Source organism: Eubalaena glacialis, chromosome 19 (genome assembly GCF_028564815.1).
Source record: "Eubalaena glacialis isolate mEubGla1 chromosome 19, mEubGla1.1.hap2.+ XY, whole genome shotgun sequence".
NCBI lineage: Eukaryota > Metazoa > Chordata > Mammalia > Artiodactyla > Balaenidae > Eubalaena > Eubalaena glacialis.
The window spans coordinates 18,941,700-18,961,773 of record NC_083734.1 but is presented as its reverse complement, the minus strand read 5'-3'; the positions used below and the strand labels follow the sequence as shown (position 1 = coordinate 18,961,773).

The following is a 20,074-nucleotide window of genomic DNA, read 5'->3' as shown; positions in this document are numbered from 1 at the left end:
TTCTTTTCCATTATAGGTTATTACAAAATACTGAGTATAGTTCCCTATGCTATACAGTAGGTCCTTGTTGGTACAAGTATTTTTAAATAAAGCTTTTGTTTCACATGTACATCATCAATGTGTCCTGGGTCACGTTCAAGAAAGTTTTGAAAACATAGGAACTAGATAACGGGCTAGACATGGGCGTGGGAAGGGCCAGGGCCATCTACATCTGGGCAGTAAAAACAGGGAAGTGAGGAGCTGGTTTCTGGGAAGATGATGACTTTCATTTTGAACCCACTGATTCTGATTTACAGTAAATCATGCATAGTGGTTGCCTCTTACTACTTCCAGGCTCTTGTCAAAGGAATTCTGAATGAATGCTCTGAGGAATGAGGGAGTTTCCCCTCAAGGTCATTAATAATCAGCTCCAAAGAAGAGATGAAACTTTAATAGGGGAAGTACATTTACTGAACACTTATTCTATGCCAGGCTCTCTGCATCCAGTCTCTAACGAGAAATCCTCTCAGCAGGATTTCCTGGCGGTGTGAGGCAGGTACCATTACCTCCATTTCACAAATGAGGAAGCTGAGATTCAGAGGGGATGAGAAACTGTCCAAGGTTGTGCAGGTAGCAAGTCATTTGTTACATCTTGCCAGTGAACCACAGCATCTCAGAAAGCATCAATCACCAGCATTCCTTATGGCCTTGTGTATTGGTTTTCTAGGGCTGCTGTAACAAATCACCACAAACTGGGTGGCTTAAAACAACAGAAATGTATTCTCTCACAGTTCTGGAGCCCAGAAGCCTGAAATCAAGATGCAAGCAGGGTTGGTTCCTTCTGCAGGCAAATCTGTACCATGCCTGTCTCCCAGCTTGTGGTGTTTGTGACCTGCTGATGATCCTTGGCCTTGGCTTGTAGATGCATCATTCTAAGCTCCGCCTCCATTTTCACCTGCATTCACAGGGTCGTCTTCTTATAAGGACACCAGTCATATCGGATTAGCTGCCCCCCACCGCCTGTAGTGTGATGGCATTTTAATCTTAACTGATTATGTTTGCAATGACCCTCTTTCCAAATAAGGCCACAGTCTTTTTTGAGGGATACATTTCAACTCATTAACACCTCATTAAGTGGAATAAGCCTTGGAGTTAAAAGGAAATTATTTCCCATTGATTTGGAGAATTTTGCACAAAAAGTTGGCTTTATTTTGTGTTGGATTCCTAAGTTCCGCAGAAATTGGCAAGAATCCTAGAATTCTCATGAGTACTTATAACTGGCCACATCTCCACCACCTCCAGGACAGTAGCTACACAGACACTGCTGCCTCATAAAAACGCAAACACACCATCTTTCCCTCCCAAAGCCACCACCCTCCTGACTTCCCTGTTTTTCACAAAATTAGCTAAAGTCGTCCCATCTTTCCTGAAATAACCCAGAGTCAGCAACAGAGACATCAGTGGTTTAATGAATAAGGGATCTTACACATCTGAAGCAAAAGGGTTCTGGAGCGGCACCACATGGTGGAGGGCAGGACATGGTAGCAGTCTTCATTGGTTGCGGGGGGGGGGGGGGGGGGAGAGGTCACCAGTTATAGAGGGAAATGATGTCAGGTGGGTACATTGGTTACCAGGGAAACCAGCAGAGGAGCACAGCCCCTCACTGCCCCTTTGATAAACCATCCCAGTGGAGATGTTTTGGGCTATAGATTAGAAAAATCACTAGCTGGGGCCGGGGGCAAGTACAAAGGCATTTACTGATTAGGCTCTATGATTAGGAGCGAAGGTCAGCCACCTGAGTAGGGTGTAGGAGAAGCAGGGACTGTTCCAGTAGGGGATGTACAGAGAGCAAGAGAACAGCCATCCTGAGTGGCCTGATCACACAACCTCCCAAGTTCAATTCCTTATGGTTGCCTGTCCCTTGAGAAGATACACTAGCTTCCAAATACACTTTGCTACTAGGTTCTTTACCTCCAGTCCGGCCTCACACTTCGACATATGCCCAAATTTTTAGAAACACACCTCAGATCTGATGCTACAAAAGCCCCGGTGGTTTCCAGTTACCTCGTGGAACTATTCAGCTGCTCCATTCTGCATTCGAGGCCCAGCCAAATTTGGAGCCAGCCTCAGCTCCCTCCATCCCTTCCAAATAGGATACTTTCGAGGCCCAGTGTCAAAAGCCACCTCTTCCTACCTCTCCCTTCCTTGAAGGCTGTCTTCACACAGTTCCCCCCTTGAGCTCCTGAAACACCACCTCGCATCTGTCCCAGTTATTCCATTTTACCTGGTGATTTGGTTATGTATGTTCCTGCCTACGCTCCCCCACCAGACTCTAGGCAGGGCCCCAATAGGAGCTCATCAATCTGTATGCCTAGATAATAAACCCAGAGAGTCTCCCCAAAGGAGGGATCTTGCCAACTACAGGCTAAAACCCGCCCAGGCGTTCTCTTCCCAGACATTCTGCTCACCGGCAGTCAGGGGCCGGAGAGGGCGAGGCCGTTTCTCGGATGCAGTGGAAGGAGCCTGCGGCGCACCCGGGGGCTCCGGATCCCGGCACAATCCCGGCTGGCGTCTGCCCAGAGGCGCAGCGGAGCGGCTGCCACAGTCCAGCGGGAACAACCTCGGGCCGGCCGGAACGCCGCTTCCGCTGGAACCTTCCTACTGAAAGGCCGGGCGCTTTTGGGCGAAGCACGCAGGAACCGGAAGTTAGTGGAGGAAGACGGGCGCGGGAGCCTACTGCTTTAACGTGGAAGATGAACATCCTTAGTCTCCTTTTGGCGGGAGGTAGGGTGCTTGCAATACTGGGTGAATCTCCCGTGTGACATTAGCCCCTGGTCCTGGAGTATTTCCCCCTTGGGTCCCGTGTCCAGGTCTCCCTCTGGGAGTCCCCGCTGAGTTGACGGGGCGGTTCTGGTCGCCGAGCCTAGGAGCGATTGTGCTTTCTTCCCTGGGTTAGGGGTCCACGAGCGACTCCTCGGACTGGGCCGAAGGCGGAGTGTTCAGAGTCTAACGGCTGCTTGCTTGCTTCTGGATGCGTTATTGTCCTGTGGCCGCAATGTCAAAGTTTCCATTGGTTTTACAAAGTTGCTCCTTATATGGTTTTAATTCTTTATAGAAATATAGTCATGGTAGAAATCTTGAAAAGTGTACAAAAGAAAATAAAAACCGCCCTCAAATCTACCACTCAGCTAAAACATTTATTATAAACGTATAAAATTTGGTTGTTTTTCTCTTTTTTTTTGGCTGCGCCATGTGTCTTGCGGGATCTTAGTTCCCCCACCAGGGATTGAACCCTGGCCCTGGCAGTGAAAGCACCAAGTCCTAAACCACTGGACTGCCAGAGAATTCCCTAAAATTTAGTTTTATTTGGTTCCACTGGATGAGAAAGAAACTACTGAAGATAAATATTGTTAAAAAGATCTATTAATTGGAAAAAGATTTCTCTAAGGTTAAAAATTTCAAAAACGTTAAGCAGTTGAAATCATTTTTTAAATACATGCTTCTTTATGGACATAAAATAAGATTTCTAGGTAGTAAAACCTAGGCGTTATCCATAAAAATCAGAAGATATCTCTTATAGATATGATCCGCTAGTTCGTTCTTTCTTTTTGGTTGTGTTGGGTCTTCGTTGCTGCACGTGGGCTTTCTCTAGTTGCAGCGAGCGGGGGCTACTCTCTGTTGCTGCGCGTGGACTTCTCATTGTGGCGGCTTCTCTTGTTGCGGAGCATGGGCTCTAGGCACGCGGGCTTCAGTAGTTGTGGCACGCAGCCTCAGTAGTTGTGGCACGCAGCCTCAGTAGTTGTGGCTCACGGGCTCTAGAGCGCAGGCTCAGTAGCTGTGGTGCACAGGCCTAGTTGCTCCGCGGCCTGTGGGATCTTCCCGGACCAGGGCTCGAACCTGTGTCCCCTGCATTGGCAGGCGGATTCTTAACCACTGCGCCATCAGGGAAACCCCACTAGTTGTTAAATTATAGGAAAGTCAATGTCACTTTGCAAAGGCTCTGGTTAGGCCACAACTAATGCTAAAAGGAACTAAGACGTCTCAACTTACATCTTGCTAAAATTTCCTTTTAGGGAGGTGGAGATGTTTTCCAGTTCCATTAGGGTCCTCCTTATTCCAGGCCCTACGTAATTCCTGCTGTCGGAAAAAATCCACTGCACCGAAGAAAATTATTCCCCATGTTGATTTTTCTGATGAAAACGCAAAGGAGTCTGGAAAGGCACTTGACAAGCTCTTCTCTTCAGAACAGCAGGCTTCCATCTTGCATGTGTTGAATACAGCGTCTAATAAAGAACTTGAAGCTTTCACATTGCTCCGTGGAAAAAAGTCCCTCAGTATTGTAGAGCACAGAGAAAAGTTTGGGCCATTTCAGAATTTGGAGAGTTTAATGAATGTGCCCTTGCTCCAGTATAAAACCACCATTCAAGTTTGTAACTCCATTCTTAATCCAGAGACTGGAGGGAAAAAAAGGAAGTTACAGGAAAATCGTCTCTTGAGAAAGCTCATCAAACCAGAAATAGGAAGAGAGAGACTTAAGGTATACTCTTTTTTTCTTACATGCGTCTTATACTGCCTAAATATTTGAGAACCAAAGCACTATTCTGAGCACCAAGACGGGGTTCTTCAGGCTGATTATAGTTTAGTTGGTGGGCCCAGAGATACACGTATAAATAGGTAATCTATTATATGGTTATTCTCAAAGTATGAGATGTACAGGTAGTAAATTGGCAATTTAGAGGAGAGAACTGTGGGTTGGGGAATGTTTACTAGACGAACTCAGCCTGGATCATGGAGAGAGAACTAGGCTAGCAGGAAGAGGAAGGCATTCTAGGAAGAAAGGACAGTTTATGTAGAGAAGTAGGTCTGGGCAAGACTTATTTAGGAGGAATGTTGAGAAGATATATGGCTGTTTTCCTAGGCTCCTCCTTCTCACATGTTAATTCTACTCCTATTACTTCTGATCTGTTTCTTGTGCTTCTTCACTGTGACCTAGATTCTTAATACTTTGTCGTGCAACAGGCACCTAACACAAATCCCCACCTCTAGTCTATAGACGCGTCCCGTCCACCTTCCACACAGCTGTCCATGTTCTTTCTGAAATGTATATCTCATGTTACACCTGAATGTTATATGCTTTGGTGGCTCCCTGTAGCTCTCAGGATAAAGGAAGTTACTTTTTGCAGAAATCTGCCTACCCCTCTGCCCTTTTCCCACTTGCACTCTTTATTCCACTGCCTGAGTGAGAGGTGTCAGCCTGTATTTGCTGACAAATACAGACATCTGGGTGAAATAACTCCCCGTTTACCACTTTACTCATTCTCCTAGTCCTCCATCCAGTAAGTCTTCCTGACCATTTCTCCTCTCTACAGTGTAACTTGTATGGCGGCATTTCTTATAATATATGGTTATGTCCCTTGTTTCTCAGTATCTGGCACATTCCCCAGCAACATTTGAATATTTGAATGCCTACTTTGAGCTAGGTGCTGAGAACAAGTAAAAGTTCTGTTCAACAAGTGAAAGACTGCTACTGGTTACCTTTTAATAATAATTACTCTTTAACAATTCTTAGTTCATAAACTGTAAATATACTTCTATTACATAATTTGGATTTCTGAGTTTGTATCTTAAATTTTATATGTTAAAATGTTTACACTTGTAATTAAACCAGCCTTTTTTGTTTTAGGCGATTAATAGTATTGTATCCATTGTTTCTGGTACTCGAAGAATTGCCTGGGCTCACCTTGATCGTCAATTGGCAGTGCTGGACTGGCAGCAAACTGAATATTGCCGATTGATGAAAGGAACGTACCTATCATCTGCCTACTTAGAAGAGGTAAGGCAGTTACACCCCCAAAGCCCTACCTGCTAGAGCTCCTTGTGTCGTCTTTTAGTCCTAAAAGGAATGAAATAAGATAGTAAGGATGGGTTTTCTTTTGGTACTTACTATTCACCCATTCCTGTGTTTTCCATCACTTATGATTTTTTAAAAATTGAATCATTTATTTCAAGAAATGCCTTATGAATCAAAGGCAGATCCTGAGAAAATCAGTGGTAAAGTATATTACTCTAAATGTTAAGAAACTTCATTACCATATTTATAAAGCTTACTCTTCAAACGCTATTACTTATTGTCTCATTTAGTCTTCAAAACCTGGTGAGATGGGCAGTAATGATCATCCTGATTGTATCTATGAAAACTGGTTCAATCAAGTATATGACGTGATTAGTCAGTTGCAGAGGTGATTGATTCTAGGCTAGTTATTCCAACCATATATTCTACCCTAGAATTTTTTAAAAGCTAAATAAGACAATTTTGTCTAATCTTAAAGCCAATATAGTTTTTAGGAATTATGAAGCCCATTGTACAGATGAAGAAACTAGTAATTAGGAGGATTAACTGACTTGTCTTAGCTCAGCTTGTTCCTGCTAGAAAGAACTTGGCTGTCCTGACCCCTTCATAAAATGCTTTTTCAATTACTTCAGAATTGTCAGTAGCAATATTATGTAAGTTATATATTTAAAAAATAGAAGTGGGAGAGGGGGCCCAAACAATAAAACTTAATGAATTATTTCTGTTCACTTATTTTATCTTCCCTCCTCCCCCCCCCCCGCGCCCCCCCCCCCAAAAAAAAGATTTCTTCAGTTGTTTCAAAGATGCCTAAAGCCGACTTCTATGTTCTGGAGAAAACAGGACCTTCATTTCAGAACTCATCTCTGTTTCCTATACTATTACACTTTCATATCATGGAAGCCATGCTGTATGCCTTGCTGAATACAACTTTTACCCAGGATGGCCATCATCAGGTGCTGAGCATGAATCGAAATGCAGTGGGGAAGCACTTTGAACTGATGATTGGTGACACACGGACTAGTGGAAAAGAGGTAGTGAAGCAGCTCCTCTCAGAGTCTGTACTGAAAGAAGAGCCTCGGGTATTCTTCCCACCAGATAAGATAGTCCGCTACAGACAGATGTTTTCATCTACTGAACAATACAGGGTAGAAGAGTTATATGATTCATTATTACAAGCTATTGCCTTCTATGAACTGGCAGTTTTTAATACTGAATCTTAAAATTCTGAGGTTAGTATGTTACATGTTCTTAATATCATACTAATTTATATTTATTAGGTCTGAAGTTGTAAAACCAACTGTTTTGAACATCCATGTTAATGGAGAAGAAAACATAAGTTTGAGTGTATTTAGATGTTTAAAGTCAGACTTTTGGCTACTGAATGGTTTACACAATAATAAACCAAGGCTAAATCAATAAATGAGATTCTGTGCCTTTTGGGTTTAAGCGTTAAAAAATAAGATGTTCCCTAAACATCCAAAACAAGAAACAAAGTTACCTTCCTTAAAAGGCAAATGCCATCTATACTAAAGGATTTGCATTATTATCATACTGTTAAAATAGGGAATAATGAATTTTCTGGATGGTGCTCACCGTGGGAATAAAGCTACATATAATTGATAACACAACTTGTGGAATCCTCTTCTTACTCTGAAAGTACAATGTGGTTTGATGCACTGCCTCCAGAAGGGAGTTTTCATCAGCTCAATCTATTAAGCCCAAAACAAACAAGCTTTGTTTAATAAGCTCATTTTTTTTTTTTCTTTGGCTGCATCACGCAGCATGCAGGATCTTAGTTCCCCAACCAGGGATCGAACCTGTGCCCCCTACAGTGGAAGCATGGAGTCTTAACCACTGGACTGCCAGGGAAGCCCAATAGGCTCATTTTTTTTTTTTTTTTTTTTTTAATTATTTATTTGGTTGCGCCGGGTCTTAGTTGCAGCATGTGGGCTCCTTAGCTGTGGCATGTGAACTCTCAGTTGCAGCATGCATATGGGATCTAGTTCCCTGACCAGGGATCGAACCCAGGCCCCCTCCACTGGGAGTGTGGAGTCTTAAGCACTGTGCCACCAGGGAAGTCCCTAGGCTCATTTTTAAACTTTGAAATATTTTACTTAACAGACCATCTTTTGAGAAAAGTAGCACTTATTTCCCCACATCTCTCCATTTCCATTAGACTTGCCTTAGTTCAGGCCCTCATTATATCTCACCTATACTGAACCCAAGTCTCTCTGATGTCAAAGCATTAAGTCTTTTCTTTCCTTTAATCTAAAAGTGAAGTATACTTGTTGGGAAAAAAAAAAATTCAAATAATCAGAAATCTATAAAATACATGGAAGTCCTCCCTTCCAGCGCCTCCAACTCCCTAGGCAGTTTGATGTACACTCTAAACTTGTGGCCATGCACATGTAAATCTCTACATATGTGACTGTATACGTGAGCATCTCCACCTCGGAACTGTTGTAGATACCTCCAAGTACACGTCTGAAATCATTCTCTTTCCTCCAGACCATCTCATTTGCCATTGTTTTATACTTTAGTAAACAGTTTCACCAACTATTCAATTGTTCATGCCAGATGTGTGGCATTCTACTTCTTACATTTCTGGAAATAGCTGTAGTGAAATGTGTCCAAATTAGATATTTATAGGATAAGATGCTAAGTACTGAAGAGTCATCAAATTTGGTTACTTTTATCACAAAAGTAAATCTTAAGTCTTACAGGAACCTTTAAGAATTGAGAAAATATTTCTCAAAATTATGCTTAACCTTAAAAAAAAAAAAGATATTAAATGTGTCCCTATTAGGGAGGAAAATACCCCCATTATTTCTTGGTTTTTGATCATTTAAATACAATTCTATGGAGTTATTTTACTTTGGTTCCTCAATTGATGAGGATTATCCGAATTTTCTAATAATTAAAGACCAAATTAACTGGTAAATGCTCTACAGGTAGTGGACTTTTGCATTCAGTAGAAAAAAATAAATCCATATACTTAAAAAAAAAAGCCTTAGATGTTATTCTCTCTTTTGTACAGGGACAAAACCTATAAGATATAGCCTATATCCAAGCCTATACAATATCCATATTTACCCAGATGATTACATCTGGAACTCTCTAAACATTGCAGTCTTTTAGCTTTAGCCTTTAATTAAATCAGTGTACTATCAATACAAGAAAAGGTAGGTTGAACAAATAAGAGGTAAAAACATTTTGTACACAGGTATACATCTATTTTTCAACTGTACAAAATTAGGATCCTTACCTTTTGAAGTGAAAATTAATTCACCAGATAATGTAACTGAATGTTAAGCTAATATATAAACACTTGAAATAGGAAACTACTTTCAGATACATCTGATTGCAAAAATGATTTTAAGTGAAATGTGATATTTTAAAATCTTGTAATTAAAAATATATACTTTCTCCAAAAATATAACCTTAAGTCAAAATGGCTATCATGTAGAAATCCTAGGGTAGAATCCTTTGTTACAGTTTCAGTGAATAGCAATTTGTCCAAAATGTTTATATTATCATGAAATAAAACATCGATGATATAAAAGTACAAGAAAAATGTACAAATGATTTGAGTTGTCAAAATATACAAGATATCACATTTGTATGGTTGCTAAAAAAGATTTATGAAAACTACAGTTCATAATCTTGATTTCACCTTGTCCGGGTTCAGTGATTCACATGGTAAAATATGCTGGATGAGTACACTAAAAATAATTTTATCAGGAAGATCTTACTTTTTGAAATTTCTTTCCTACGAAGTTTGCTTATGTATTATACATGCTATTTTGTATTTTGGATTGTGTAAACTTATTTTTAAAAAAGATTATCACCTAGGTGATTCACATTCACAGCCTGGATTAAGGGTCACCAGAAGGGGAAAAATTATGGATTAGTTCAGCACTGAAGCACCTTTAGAAATGTTCAGTGAACTCTACCTTCTAGAAACAGCTCACACACATACAAAAATACTCCAACAACGCTAAATCAGGTAATACAAAAAAATTCAAAAAAACCCCACCACTACCACAATTATAAATACAATTTGTAACTCAAATATTTTCATTTTAAATATTTACACACTAATAAAAAATATACAAATAGTCTGTTTTAAATGTACATTAAGAGAAATAAACTCTTCCATTAAAATCACTATAAAAATGTCTCTTAAGGACCATGTAAGAATCTGTACAAGACACTGTAAATGTAGGATATTAAGGGAAGCCAGCTGCCAAAGTGTTCATAGTCTCTTTTGAAATGTTAAGATGAATTCCTTCAAGATAGTGCAGGAATCTGTCAAAATTACAAGGAAAAACACACTTAAATATTAATAGTTCCATCAGATGAGAATATTTATCAATCTTGAAATAGTTATGTAAAATGTTTTTACAGAAACTACCTTCTTTTACTTTTTCCTTGTTCTTTTAGCTTCTCAGTCTTACAAATGTTTCGAAGAGTTGGCAAGTATTCTATTATACTAGCTTGTCTATTACCCAGGTTCGGAAGAGATCGGCTAGAAAACACACTTTTGATGACTGCTATCCTCTTCCAAGCACTGCTGTAAATTAAAAGTAATGCATTATTTTTTGATTTTTAATGCCCAATAAAAATGCAACAATCCCAAAACCAGCTGCTGGCCTCTGCTTCTCCCTGCTTCTGGTCTAGACTAGATTAACTGTATTCCAGATTCACTTCCTATATCATTTTCAACACATCAGTCACTCCCATACTGAAAAGACTTTAATGGCTACCTGCTGTCTGCACAGCAAATCCAGACCCCTTCCCTGTTATCCAAGAGTCTCCCAAATCTAACCCCCACCCCAATCTCTCACTTTTTCTTCCCAGCAATCAGGCTGGTCTCCTTAACTGTCTCATTAGAAGCTACATTATTAATATGAAGGGCTTACCATGATCAATAAAGCCCAGCATTTCAAAATTAGTAAGAGAAAGAAACTAATAATTTCCCCTTTACCATTTATTATTGAAAAATAAAAAGTAAACAGAAGTCAAGACTTACTCTAAATTAGCTGCTGACTGACTGAAGTGTACATTGTTGCGCTTTTGTGAAACATAAAAAGTAAGTTCTTTTGTTGGATCTTTTCCTACTTTCTTGCAAGAATTCAGGGAGGTTTCCAATGCTTTTGAAATAGTAGAAGAACATTTAGTAAAGCTGAGAGCTTCTACAGCTGCCTTTAATTCTCCAGAGCTTTGAGAAGTCCATCCATCACTACTCTCCAGACTAAACTCATCACAAAGTCCACTTTTAACCTTTCCATTTGTCCAGCCAAAATCATTTTTACCAAATTCCCTATGTTCCCTTACATCAGTTAAAAGGGCATCTAAGAAGGACATGTTGTCCATGAACTCAGTGAGAGAATTTAAACAGTGAGAAACAAGGACAGAATATTTTTTTTCTGCTGGTGTTTTAGGAGAATGAGGTATAGATTCAACTTTTGACTCCAGACATTTGTTTAGTTTCTTTGTCTCTGGATTGCTTTCTTTATCTCTGGCTTTGCTTTCTTCTGAATTTGGAGAAGATGCAGAGGAAAGGCTAATAAATTCATCAGAAAAGTCCAATTCGGTGTCAAATAAGTCACTATCATCTAAAATTACCATCTTTTTCTTATGTTTCTTTTTTTGTGACTTTTTCAATGGCTTCTCTCCTTCAGAAGGTTTCCTAGCAAGACATTTCATGTTTTTTGTTGCTGCATTGGTGTCCACACTTACTGATGAACCAGAAAAGTTTTCTGTTTCTGGAATGATATTAACAGGTAATGGTAGAATGAACTCAAGATTACTATATAAGAAATCTACATTCCGCATTTGGAATTCTGTAAGAAGCTGGATGAGCTTATGCCATTCTTCTTTTGTTCTGATTTTGTGCTGAAAAACAATATTGAGTAAAGAAATGTCATAACAGTACATAGTCTGAACATTTTTCTACCTATATGAATATAGTGTCATCCCTATCTATTTTCAAAGTAATGAGTCGCTAACCCTCATAATTTTATTAACCTACTCTTTCCTAATACATCAAATAGTATCATGAGTCTAAAAGATTAATTTAGACTGTTAATTTAAAAAATTAAATTCTCTAATAGTCAGTATATACCCTAATTCAATAATTAGAAGCTCATTTGCTTAAAAACTACTGTTCTGAAATTGTCTTTTTTTATCTGAAATATTTCTAAGTTCTATTCTAAATTCTATAATATACATTTAGAGCAATGCCTATGCACCATTTGTCAAAGTGGTACAATGTGCTAAAATCAGAAATCTGAAGCCTGTAAAAATTACTGGTAAATTTAAGTTAACCTTAAGATTCAAAAGACAGAAGTGAGTGTTGGGAAGATGAAAAAGAACATAAATTGACTAGACATTGAAAATACCTTCAAAAATGAAAATAAGTCTTCAGATGGGGAAAAAATGTTCTTAAGGCCAAACAAGGTCTCAGCACAGCCAGTGTCACATTTGGGAAAGTCTGTTGGATTCCTTTTAGTATTTTTAGCATTATTTTGGGAATCAGGGTCATCTTCAGAGCAAACAAGTTGTACATTTCTGCTATTTCCTCCTACAAGATTAGTAAAAGAAAACCTTAGCTATCCATATTTTTATCAAATTGTAGCAAGCAATTATTTAAAATCCAAGATCCTTTGGCATTTTTTTTTTAATAAATGTATTTATTTATCTATCTATTTATTTTTGTGTTGGGTCTTTGCTGTGGGCAGGCCCTCTCTAGTTACAGCCAGGGGGGGGCCACTCTTAGTTGCAATGCGTGGGCCTCTCACCGTCGTGGCCTCTCCTGTTGCAGAGCATGGGCTCCAGAGCGCAGGCTCAGTAGTTGTGGCACACAACTCCGCGGCATGTGGGATCTTCCCGGGCCAGGGATTGAACCCACGTCCCCTGCATTGGCAGGCGGATTCTTAACCACTGCGCCACCAGGGAAGTCCCCTTTGGCATTTTTTGGACCTAATCCTCATTTTGTTATTCTCCCCGTATGCATCTAATTCATAAAGCGTACAATACAAACATGATTTCTACATAGGTTAAGTGGGGCTGGGGTGTGGGGTGGGCTTACAAAACAATCCAACAGAAAAAAGGACAAGGACTGGACAGGCAAGTCACAGAAGAAACACAAATATCGAATAAACTCATAAAAAGATGTACGATTTTACCAGTGATCATGGAAATGGAAATTGAAATCAGATACCATTCATTTTTCACCTTCTAAATTGGTAAAATTAAAAAAGATATTCACTGCATACTTTAACGACAAACTGAAGATGACTTAAATGTCACCTAGTAGGTAATGGTTAATTAAATTATGTTACATCCACTTTATATTATGGAATAGCACGCAGCTGTGAAAAAGAGAGGGCTAGAACTATACGTACTGACAATAAATTGTGAGGTAAGAAAAAGCAAATTGTTTAACAATACATATAGTACTGGTTAATTTTGCTTAATAAGTAGGTAGCAATATTTGTATATGCATAGATAAAGGTCTAACAGTAGCTACCTTTAAGAAGTGGGGGAAGATCTTTTACTTTTTACATTATATACTTCTGTATTGTTTGATTTCCAATGAGTGTGTATCTGTGTGTTTTTTTTAAGACAGGAATGAAATGCATTTAAGATCTTCAAGAAAAGAAATAATGCTAAAGCTCTTGGTACTGCATTTTATAACCAGTAATATGGTGATAGTTATTAACTATTTTGTTTAAAATAGGATATTATCCATGTCTTATTTATCATATTTACTTCTAAGAAATAGTTAAAACTGCCAGCCTAAATTGAATTATATACTTTGAAAAAGAATAAGATATTAAATTTTGAACTAATCTGAAAACCAATAAGGGATTAATATTACAGAACTTCACCTTTTTTAAAATTAAATATTTGTATATTTCCCAGAGCAGGATCTGTAACTACAGAACTGTGACTATGGAGCATGGAAACCACAAACTATGAACTTCTTCAGGGAAGGAACCATGTCTTATTCATATAAACACAGGACCTGGCATGGAGAAAGTCCTCAGTAAATGTCTGTGACTTGAATTAGGTAACAATGACTGAAGATTGATAAGAAATAAAATAAAGCATTTCTGAAATAATAGAGTTCTTAGGAAAGAGAGAATTATAGGCTATTAAGGAAGCTGAAAAGGAACTTACAATACAGTCATTTAAAAATAATTTACATATGGAAAAATTACCAATACTTATTTTTTTAATAAGTGAAAAAAGGAAGTTACTAAATAATATAATTCTATTTGTTTATAAGAAACTATGTTTATAAATGTACAAGTAACCATTTGTTCCAGGTTCAGTTTAATTGTATTTACCCACATTCAATGCTTACAAAACTTTTCATCAACTAAGTTGATGTATGTATGTTTCTTTTAATATTAACATGATACCTCAATGCTCAAAATTTTTATAATCTTTCAAATATTTTGGTACAGCATATATTTTAATATAGGATCCCATTACAGAAATTTCTTTTACAACAAATCAACTTACGACAAAAAGATAATGGCCTTTCTTCTAAAAATCCACCTCCACTTCTAATCCAGAATTGTAAGTAAAGGATACTTTTTCTGATATCACAAGTATTTGCAGTTAGCAATGTTACAAAATCTTTTACATCAGTTCTAAAATTCTCAGTCAAGCAGATCATCTGTAGGTAGCTGGCAACATTTAGCTGAGAGAGTGAGAGAAAGAGAGAGACAGAAGGGGAGAGGTGGGGGTAGGAGGGAGAGAGACAAAGGAAAGAAACATGGTCAACTGCAGAGTTAACAGAAATACATCAATAACATATCAAAAAGCAAGCCAAATTTTGCTAAGATTCACAATATCTTAAGCTCTTATTGAGAATGATTGATCTAGAAAAATATAAAGGAATATGGTACCAAATTAAAAGCATTTACATAAACTTCTTTTATTAACTGTATATAGTCTGAGACAGCAAGGAAAATTTTACGGGAGATCCTCCAACCTGAATCCTGAAGGCAATTTTATTAAACCTTAAGAAAATCTCTTAGGATTAAATAATGGTACAACTTGATTGTACCATTCAAGAACATTGAATGGAACATTTTACAGCCATTAAAATGATAAATATGAATACTACAGTAGTATTGAAAAATACTTACTATATAATTTTTGAAAACCAGAGTTCGAAAATTATATCAATGCATGCATAAAAGAATAAATGTATGTAAGCAAGAAATAGAAGAAAAAATTTCAAATACATGTTATTTGTTGGCAGTAAATAAACCAAGTACATTTTTTCATTTTAGTGTACAATTAATATTGCTATATTTTTTATAAAACAACAAAATATGTACAATTCTCTTCCCATTGTTGTTTATGGAAAGCTTTTTACCTTGAAGAGCTAAAACATATAAAATTATAGTCACATTTCACAGATTTTACAAGACCACTAGCATTTTTACATTATAGTAAACAAGACAATTAAAAAATATTTTCCCCTATGATATCTTTGACTTTATTCTATACATACATATTATTCTTGCACACATCTGGGACTTCTGCTTCCCACAGACTGGGAATTCTGCTTTCAATAACAAAGGAGTACCTACTATCAGACAAACCTTACCATCGATAATAACTATAAATTCTATAATCAACTACAAAAAAATATAAAAAGCCAACTACCTGAATGAACAAGAGAGTAACCAAAGGCAAAAGAAAATGGAAGGAAAATCAACACTCAGAAAAATGAAATGACCCTGGATGAATCCCCACCACACCTTTTAAAACTGATTTTTGACTGAGTGCAGGCTACAGCAGTGGTAGCTAAAACTCAGATAGAAACTCACAGTGTTACTGGCTTGAACCAAGGGACAGAGTTCGGGATGATAGCAGCAGCTGGAAAGTGAGAGGGGAGGTCCACAAAGGTAGAGAAACAGAAATTCTAGGTATAAAGGAGAATGCAAATCACTGGTTGATGCTTGAACTTCACATGTGTGAGCCTGTCTCAAAGCAGCCCAGCTAAAACTAAAAGCACTGAACAGAATTTTAGTTGAACAGGAGAATACTTGTTCAGAGGAACATAACAGAAACCAGAATATGTACTGGTATATGTATCATTCACAAAGTACAAGATAAAAATCTAAAATCACTAGACATACAAAGAAATAGGAAAAGTAACCAATACCTCAGAGACAAGACAATCAATAGAGACTGATCACAAGATGACAAAGAAGTTGGAATTAGCAACAAAGAATTTTAGAACAGCTAGTAAAACTATGCTTAAGGAAAACATGCTTATAATGAACAAACAGGAAATCTCAGCAGAAAAATAGAAAGTATAAAAAAGAAGCAAATAAAAATCGTAAAACTAAAAACTGTAATATTAGAATACAGTGGATGGGCCTCATGGAAGAAAGGAGATGGCAGGAAAAAAGGGTCAGTAACTCGAAGATAAATCAATATAAATCACCAAAGCAGAAGTACAAACAGAAAAAACTGGGGGGTTAGGGAGGAAACAGCACACCTCAGTGACATGCGGGACAATGTAAAGTGTCTAACCTACCTGTAATTAAATCCCCAGAAGGGATAAAGAGAGAAAAGGAAAATAAAATAAATTTGAAAAAATAAGACTAAAAACTTCTCTAATTGGAGGAATGATATATAATTAAGGATTATAGATATCCAAGAACCACAAGCAGTACAAATATGAAGAAAAATAATACCTAGGAACATCACAAGCAAACTGCTGAAAACTAAAGTTAAAGAGAGTATCCTGAAGGCATCTAGAAGAAAATGACACACTATATATGAGGCAAAAAAATAAATAAATTTTTAAACTGCTGACGTTATGAAGACGTTCTGTTATGTAACATAACAGAAACAGTCGTGACCAAAAAAACAATGAAATGACATGTGTAAAGTACTGATGGAAAAACTGAAAGAAATCTAATGTCATCCACTGCCAGCAGACCTGTTCTATAAGAAATGCTAATGAAGTCCTTCAGGCTGAAGAGAAACAAAACCAAAGAAAAACTCAGATCTTCATAAAGAAGTGAAGAACATCAAAATTTACAAGCATATAGGTAAACATAAACTCAACTTTTTACCCTCTTAATTTCTTTAAAACATATGACTGGCTAAAGCAAAAAACAGAGCATTCTATCGAGTTTGTAATGGTGTAAACATAAAATATTTGAAAATTAAAGCATAAAAGATAGAGGGATGGTAAATGGACTTATATTTCTACAAGGTTCTTAGATTCTCTGTAAATCAGTATAATATGAAAATCTCAGGATGCATATTTTAATCTCTAAAGAAACTACTAAAAAATAAGTCCTAACCCATCTCATATGGCCTGGAAACTATACACCAATATCCTTCATGAATGTAGATACAAAAATCCATAACAAAATATGAGCAAATCAAATCCAGAAATATATAAAGGACATAATACATCGTGACCATGTTATCCTAAGAATGCAAGACGGGTCTGACATTAAAAAAATCAACCGATGTCATTCACCATATTAGTAGAATCAAAAAGATAAACGATAAGATTGTCTCAAAAGATGGAGAAAAAGTATTTGACAAAATTCAACACCAGTCACAATAAAAACTCTCACCTAACTGATAAAGAGCATCTATGAAAATATACAGCAAATATCATACTTAATGGTGAAAGAATGACTGCTTTCACCCCAACATTAGGAACAAGTTAGAGATGCCACTCCAAATTCTATTCAATACTGCAGGTATGTTGGCACTAGCCACTAGAATATGGCAAAAAGAAATTAAAGGACAGATTGCACAGGAAGAAATAAAAGTGGAAGAAATAAACGTGGTTTTAACTGACATGACCATCAATATAGAAAATTCTAAGGAATCTACTACTAGAACTAACAACTTAGTTTAGCAAGGTCATATGATACAAAAATCAATTGTATTTCTATATACTGGCAAAAAACAACTGGAAATTGGAATCTTTTTTTTTGTTTATTTGGCCATGGCGCGTGGCTTGCAGGATCATAGTTCCCCAACCAGGGACTGAACCCAGGCCTCCTGCAGTGGAAGCGCAGAGTCCTAACCACTGGACCGCCACGGAATTCCCTGGAAATTGAAATCTTAAAATGCCATTTACTATAACATCAAAAACCATTAAATACCTAGGACTAAATTTATCAAAATATGTGCAAGGTCTGTACAATGAAAACGACAAAACATTGCTGAAAGAAATTAACCCCCTCTCCTAATAAATAAACTGTTCATGAATCAAAAACCTCAATATTGTTAAAATGTCAGTTCTCCCGAAATTGATGCATAGATGCTATGCAATTCCCATCAAAACACCAAAATAAACTGTAAAAACTGACAACGTATTTCTAAAATTAAGAGAAATTAATGACATGTGATAGCCAAAACAATTTTGCAAAGGAACAAAGTTGGAGGACCTACTCTACTTGATTTCAAGACTTGCGAAAGAGCTAGAGTAACCGAGACAATGTCATATTTTTGCATGGACAAACAGAACAGAGTAAGACTGCATACACAGCCTATTGATATATGACAAAACTGAAAAGTACTTCAACAGAAAAAAAGACTCCTTCAACAAACAGTGCTGGAACAACTGATATCTATTGGGAAAACAAATGAATCATACATCTTACCTAATATTGCATACAAAACTTTGAACTTAAAAGATCAAACACCTATATCTAAGAGCTATAACTACAACTCTTCTAGGACAAAATCTTTGTAAGCTTAGGTTTGGTAAAGATTTCTGAAATAGGATACAAAAATCATAAACAAATAAAAGAAAAACTTGGTAAACTGGACTTCATTAAAATTAAAAACTTTTAACTACTCTTTACAAAAAAAAGAAAGAAAAGATAAGCCACAAACTGGGGAAAAATATCTACAAAACACATATCTAATACAAACTGGTACCAGAATATAAAAAGAACTGCTAAAATTCAGTAAGAAGACAAACAACTGATTTAAAAAATGGGCAAAAGATTTGAACATATACTTCAACAAAGAAGAAATATTGATGGCAAATGGGACATAAGAAAAAGATGCTCAACATCATAAGTCATTTAGGAAATGCAAATTAAAACCACAAGGAGATACCAATATGTAATTATTAACATGAATAAAATCAAACAAATGGACAATTCCAAGTGCTGGTAAGTATGTGAAAAATAACTGGACTCTCATACATTGCTAGTGGGAATGCAAATCATTGGAAAACTTCAGAAAATACATTGTCAGGCTCTTCTGTTTAGTGGACCAACAATTACCTACAAGTATTTAAGTAAAAGAAATGGAAATATATATGTCCAGACAAAGACTTCAATGTGAATATTCACAGCAGCTTTATTTATAATGGTTTAACTGTAAACAACCCAAATGTCTATCAGTAGGTGAATATGATAGACATATTCATATATGTAAGGTATATCCATACAGTGGAATACTACTCATTAATAAAAAAGAAAGGGACTTCCCTGGTGGCTCAGTGGTTAAGAATCCGCCTGCCAATGCAGGGGACACGGGTTCAAGCCCTGGCCCGGGAAGATCCCACATGCCACGGAGCAACTAAGCCCGTGCGCCACAACTACTGAGCCTGCGCTCTAGAGCTCGTGAGCCACAACTACTGAGCCTGCATGCCACAACTACTGAAGCCCACGCCTAGAGCCCGTGCTCCACAACAAGAGAAGCCACCACATTGAGAAGCCCGCGCATCACAACAAAGAGTAGCCCCCGCTCACCGCAACTAGAGAAAGCCCCTTCGCAGCAACAAAGACCCAACGCAGCCAAAAATAAAATATATATAAATATATAAATAAACTTATTAAAAAAAAAAGAAGGAAAGAAACTACTGGCACAGGTAATATGAGCAAATCTGAAAAAGCATTATGGTGTGTGAAAGAAACTAAATAAAAAATACTACATATTATAAGATTCTATTGACATGAAATTCTACAATTGGCAAAATTACAGTGACAGAAAACATACTGGTAGTCGGCAGGGCCGAGGGGTTAGGACAAAGGACAGAACACAACGGCACACAAGGGAACTTTTGGAAGTAATAAAGATGTTCTCTATCTTGATGGACATGTTCTGTAACTACATTTGTCAAAATTCATTGAACCATACACTTGAAGTGGGTGTATTTTACTGTAAATAAACTATACTTGAAAGCTAATTAACAGAAAGCAAACATGCACACACACA

The 20,074-nt window shown here is 37.3% G+C and overlaps 3 protein-coding genes across 4 annotated transcripts in view; 1 reads left to right on the top strand and 2 right to left on the bottom strand.

Annotated features, from left to right (window-relative positions):
- ADAP2 (ArfGAP with dual PH domains 2) overlaps window positions 1–2,618 on the bottom strand; it is a 65,166-nt gene extending 62,548 nt beyond the window's left edge. For both annotated transcript variants that reach the window (XM_061176404.1, XM_061176407.1), the window contains exon 1: window positions 2,448–2,618. The gene's annotated coding sequence lies outside the window, so the exon portion shown is untranslated. The remainder of the gene's footprint in view (window positions 1–2,447) is intronic.
- Window positions 2,619–2,700: 82 nt separating this feature from the next.
- TEFM (transcription elongation factor, mitochondrial) lies at window positions 2,701–7,167 on the top strand. The gene is made up of 4 exons (XM_061176074.1): window positions 2,701–2,763; window positions 4,053–4,516; window positions 5,663–5,812; window positions 6,613–7,167. Exons 1-4 carry the CDS (start codon window positions 2,733–2,735, stop codon window positions 7,048–7,050), a joined length of 1,083 nt encoding a protein of 360 aa, XP_061032057.1. The 5' UTR covers window positions 2,701–2,732; the 3' UTR covers window positions 7,051–7,167.
- A 2,892-nt stretch (window positions 7,168–10,059) lies between these two features.
- Window positions 10,060–20,074, bottom strand: part of ATAD5 (ATPase family AAA domain containing 5) — a 39,476-nt gene continuing 29,461 nt past the window's right edge. The window contains exons 19-23 of the mRNA XM_061176038.1: window positions 14,366–14,546; window positions 12,235–12,416; window positions 10,863–11,728; window positions 10,245–10,403; window positions 10,060–10,138 (exon numbers count right to left, since the gene is read on the bottom strand). Of these exons, the coding sequence (XP_061032021.1) occupies window positions 10,060–10,138; window positions 10,245–10,403; window positions 10,863–11,728; window positions 12,235–12,416; window positions 14,366–14,546 (1,467 nt within the window). The remainder of the gene's footprint in view (window positions 10,139–10,244; window positions 10,404–10,862; window positions 11,729–12,234; window positions 12,417–14,365; window positions 14,547–20,074) is intronic.

Excerpts from the sequence above, each read along its gene's own strand:
- TEFM (XM_061176074.1), top strand. The coding sequence starts at position 2,733 with ATGAACATCCTTAGTCTCCTTTTGGCGGGAG. Across the intron at positions 4,517-5,662 it reads TAGGAAGAGAGAGACTTAAG|GCGATTAATAGTATTGTATC; the intron begins GTATACTCTTTT and ends TTTTTGTTTTAG. Across the intron at positions 5,813-6,612 it reads CATCTGCCTACTTAGAAGAG|ATTTCTTCAGTTGTTTCAAA; the intron begins GTAAGGCAGTTA and ends CCCAAAAAAAAG.